Source organism: Rhagoletis pomonella, unplaced genomic scaffold (assembly GCF_013731165.1).
Source record: "Rhagoletis pomonella isolate Grant_MI unplaced genomic scaffold, Rhpom_1.0 Rhpom_scaffold_07481, whole genome shotgun sequence".
NCBI lineage: Eukaryota > Metazoa > Arthropoda > Insecta > Diptera > Tephritidae > Rhagoletis > Rhagoletis pomonella.
Window position 1 is genome coordinate 1 of NW_023466007.1, and position 4,235 is coordinate 4,235.

The window sequence follows — 4,235 nt, forward strand, 5'->3', positions numbered from 1 at the left end:
CCATTCACCATAGACAATAGGGGGGAACAGCTAAACTCATTTAGCCATCCCGGCCCCCCTAGGCGAGTCTTCAGCCTAGTAGCTGCTGGAGTTGCTGCAGGGTCTCCACGACGTTGCTTAGTCCGGTTGCCCGACGGGGGCGTTGCGTGGGCTGGTGTCGGCGACGGGTCCCTGCTGGAGCGCGATAGCGAGCCCCGGGGTGGTTAAAAGTGCGGTGGCCCTGTTGTGCTGGTGGTCGCCGCGATCGTGCTATATTGCCCTGCGGTCTTCGTCGCCCATTGCTGCGGGCAACTGGTGTCTCGGGCATGATTCGTGCGGGGATGCGATGCAACAGCGTGTGGTGCGGTCTGTCGCACAGTTGGCACATGATGGGGGAGTCGCACTCCCTCGTGGCGTGCGACAGCGCCAAGCAGTTCAGGCAGTACCCATGAGCTTGCGCGACTTGCTGGCGCTGCGGCGGCTGCATACTCCTAAAAATGGAGCATAGGCGGAGTTTGTGTGGGCGACGACACAGTGGGCATCGTACGCCATGTACGGCTGCTGGGCTCCTTTGTGGAGGTTCGGCACGTAGTGATGCCATCGGGGCGGCGGCGGGTCGTTGCGTGGGGTTTCGAGGCGCTGCGGCCGGAGCTGCTGCGGTACGTGGCACGGTAGAGCGAGGAGCTGCTACTGGCGGTGCTGCCGAGCGGGGCACGGTGATTGCCGAACGGATAGTTGGCGTTGGTGCGGCTTCAAGCATTTCCACGTCCATATTTTCCTACATTAGGGGAGAACGGACTTTAGTATAGCATACATCAGTTATGAGCGTGATTGCTAGGTGTAAGCCACTTGGTGTGAGTTCGAGGGTACGGATTTAGGCACTTTTTATATTATCGGGTTTTGTTACGGCTTCGTTGCGTTTATTGCGGTTTGACGATTTTAGCTATCGGTATTCGCGCCATCGGTAGGGGAGGCGGTTGGAAGGAAACATAGCTTGACGAGCGGTCGAGTTAGTATGCCGCTTTGTGTACGGAGATCAGCTACGCGGACATGACCGTCGGAGCCATGATATACTTTCTCTATGCGGCCGAGCCGCCATTCCGTAGGGGGAAGACATTCGTCATGAATTAGGACACAGTCTCCAATCTTTGGCGCTTCTTGAGTGTTTTTCCATCGGTATCTTTTATGGAGGTCTTTTAGATATTCCTCCTTCCATCGACGGCTAAATTCGTGATGGAGAACTTTAATTCTTTCCCATCGATTTGTGAGTGATAGGGATTGCGTTTCTGGCTCAGGTATGGCCAGAAGTGGAGCTCCTCTGAGAAAATGCCCAGGGGTGAGGGCTGTGAACTCGGAGGGATCTTGCGAGAGGGTATTGAGAGGCCGTGAGTTGAGAACGGCTTCAATTCGAGCTAATAGAGTGGTGAACTCTTCATAAGTAAATTTGTAATTACCAGCGATCTTCTTGAAATGCGCTTTAAAGCTTTTTACGGCGGATTCCCAGAGTCCCCCCATGTGTGGAGCGCTAGGGGGAATAAATTGCCAATTAATTCCTTGGGGTGCATATTTCTTTATGATTTCAGGCGAGACTTCCTTAATAAATTGGATAAATTGCCTTTCCGTGGCCCTTTGGGCTCCGACGAATGTTTTGCCATTGTCGCTCATTATTTTTGAGGGAAATCCACGCCTTCCGACAAAGCGGGCAAATGCCGCGTGAAAAGCTACAGTTGTCAGATCTGAACATAACTCAAGGTGTACCGCTTTTGTCGAAAAACATACAAAAACGGCCACATAGCCCTTCGTAAAGGTGGAAGACCTTAACATAGAGGCCTTTATCTGGAAAGGCCCCGCAAAGTCAACACCCGTGATGGTAAAGGGCAAAGAGAAATTGCAGCGTTCAGGTGGTAGAGCTGCCATGATCTGCGTGCGCATTTTCTGCTTATGTAGAGTGCAGACTTTACACAGGAAAATACATTTCTTTATCTGAGGCTTTAGTCGTGGGATATAAAGCTCTTGTCGTATCATTTGCTGCATGAGCCGAAGTTCGGCATGTAGCATCAATAAGTGCAAATAATTTATGTACAGTGTGGCGAATGGGGATTTTTCGGGTATTATTATTGGGTGCCGCTCGTTATAACTCAAACTGGAGTTTGCCAGACGTCCATTGGCGCGTAGCAGTCCCTTCGAGTCTAGGAAGGGATTAAGAGCTAAGAGTGGGCTCTTTTTATCTATTGGCTTTGATACCATCAAAAGTGCTATTTCCCGGTCATAATAGCGGGTCTGAGTAGACATAATCAGAGTCATTTTAGCCCGTTGCAGATCTTGGTGTGTTAGTGCATGATGCGGGGGGGTTAGGCGCTCCTTTTACTTTATTTTTGAGGCGAGTTATGAACTGAAACATATAAGCTATTACTCTGAGGGCTCGGGGGAACGATGAAAATCGCTCCAGTATGTCAGTATCATTCAATACGGCATGAAAGCTTTCAATTTTTCGACTTTCGGGGGGTATTATGTTGCGTATCGGGGATTGTGGCCAGAATTCTTGTGATTCTGTTAGCCAGCTGGGGCCGTTCCACCAGAGTGAGGTGGTGGCGAGATGCAGGGGTTTGCAACCTCTTGTGCCAAGATCGGCTGGGTTGTCAGCACTGGCTACATGTCGCCAAGTTGCTGGCCCAACTAAGTCAATTATTTGGGCTGTGCGGTTTGACACATATGTCTTCCACATATGGGGTGGTTTTTCTAACCAAGCTAAAACTATTCCAGAGTCAGTCCATAGATGTAATTTGCGATTGTTCAGGCTTAAGTGGGTTTGAACGGTGGAGGCTAGTTTTGCAAGGAGGAGCGCCCCGCATAGCTCAAGTCGTGGTAGGCTTACGGTCTTTAGCGGAGCCACTTTGCCTTTTGCGACTAGCAAGTGGCTTGTTGTTTTGCTATCTTGTTGTGTGCGCACGTATATAGTAGCGCAGTATGCCTTTTCAGAGGCGTCGCAGAAGCCGTGAAGTTCGACTTGATGTTCGGGAGAGTAGTTTACCCATCGAGGGATTTGTATTTCCGAAATAGTGTTCAGATTGTTGGCAAATTGGGACCATTTTATCAAGCGTAGTGGTTTAACTTGTTCGTCCCAATCTGTTCCGTCTAGCCACAATTCTTGAATGAGTATCTTTGCTTGGATCATAATTGGTGCAAGCCATCCTGCGGGGTCAAAAAGTTTTGCCACAGACGACAGGATTTGCCTTTTGGTTTTTGCGGATATTGCAGATATTGACTCAAGAGTGTATGAGAATTGATCTGATATCGCATTCCATCGTATTCCCAGAGTTTTGGTGGTACTTTCTTTTTCAAAGATGAGGAAGTTTGTGTCTAATACGTGATCTTTATTTATATTTTTTAATATTTCGGGGTGGTTGGCCGTTACCTTTTTTAAGGGGAACCCTGCGGAGTTGAGGGCTTGGATCACTTGAGATAGTGATTCGCATGCTTGGGGTAAGCTGTGGCTTCCCGACAGGATATCGTCCACATAAGTTTGTGTTTTTAACACCGGGGTTGCTAGAGGCAATTTTTCTTTTATATCGTTTGCCAATTCGTGAAGTGTTCGAATGGCAAGAAAGGGGGCGCAATTTACGCCAAATGTCACCGTTTTTAATTTGTAGTCGCGTATTGGACTACTAGGTGAATTGCGAAATATAATGCGCTGAAAATCTTGGTCGTTTTTATGCACAAGGATTTGTCTGTACATTTTTTCGACATCCCCATTGAAAACGTATTTAAACATGCGCCAATTTAGTATTAGGAGCATTAAATCAGGTTGTAGTGTGGGTCCCGTATATAATACGTCATTTAATGAATTGCCTGAGCTTGTGCATTTCGAGGCATTGAATACAACTCTTACTTTTGTTGTAAGTTTTTCTGGCTTTATTACTGCATGGTGTGGGAGGTAAAATGAAGTATATTTACCTTTTGTAATTTTTTCATATGACTCGACTACTTCCATATGATTTAATTGGAGGTATTCCTCGAGTACATTGTCATACGAGGTCTTTAGCTCGCCTTTTTTAAGCAGGTTTTTTTCCATACTTAAAAATTGCTGAAGTGCTGAGGTTCGAGAGTGGCCTAAAGCGAGTGTGTCGGGAAATTGTGGCTTGAATGGTAGCCGTACAACGTAGCGGCCGTTTTTTGATCTTGTAGTTGTGGCTTTATAATAGTCTTCACAATACTTATCTTCTGGGGTAATGACTTGCATGGGGGGGAGTTCTTCT

General features: G+C 47.6%; 1 protein-coding gene across 1 annotated transcript; it reads right to left on the minus strand.

Annotated features, from left to right (window-relative positions):
• Window positions 1-2,284: 2,284 nt before the first annotated feature.
• Window positions 2,285-3,307, minus strand: LOC118755809. The gene has a single exon (XM_036490623.1). The coding sequence runs from the start codon at window positions 3,152-3,154 to the stop codon at window positions 2,285-2,287; it is 870 nt and encodes a 289-aa protein (XP_036346516.1). The 5' UTR covers window positions 3,155-3,307.
• Window positions 3,308-4,235: the final 928 nt, after the last annotated feature.

What these genes read in the sequence shown, in the direction of transcription:
- LOC118755809 (XM_036490623.1), bottom strand. Translation starts at nt 3,154, where the DNA reads ATGATCCAAGCAAAGATACTCATTCAAGAATTGTGGCTAGACGGAACA.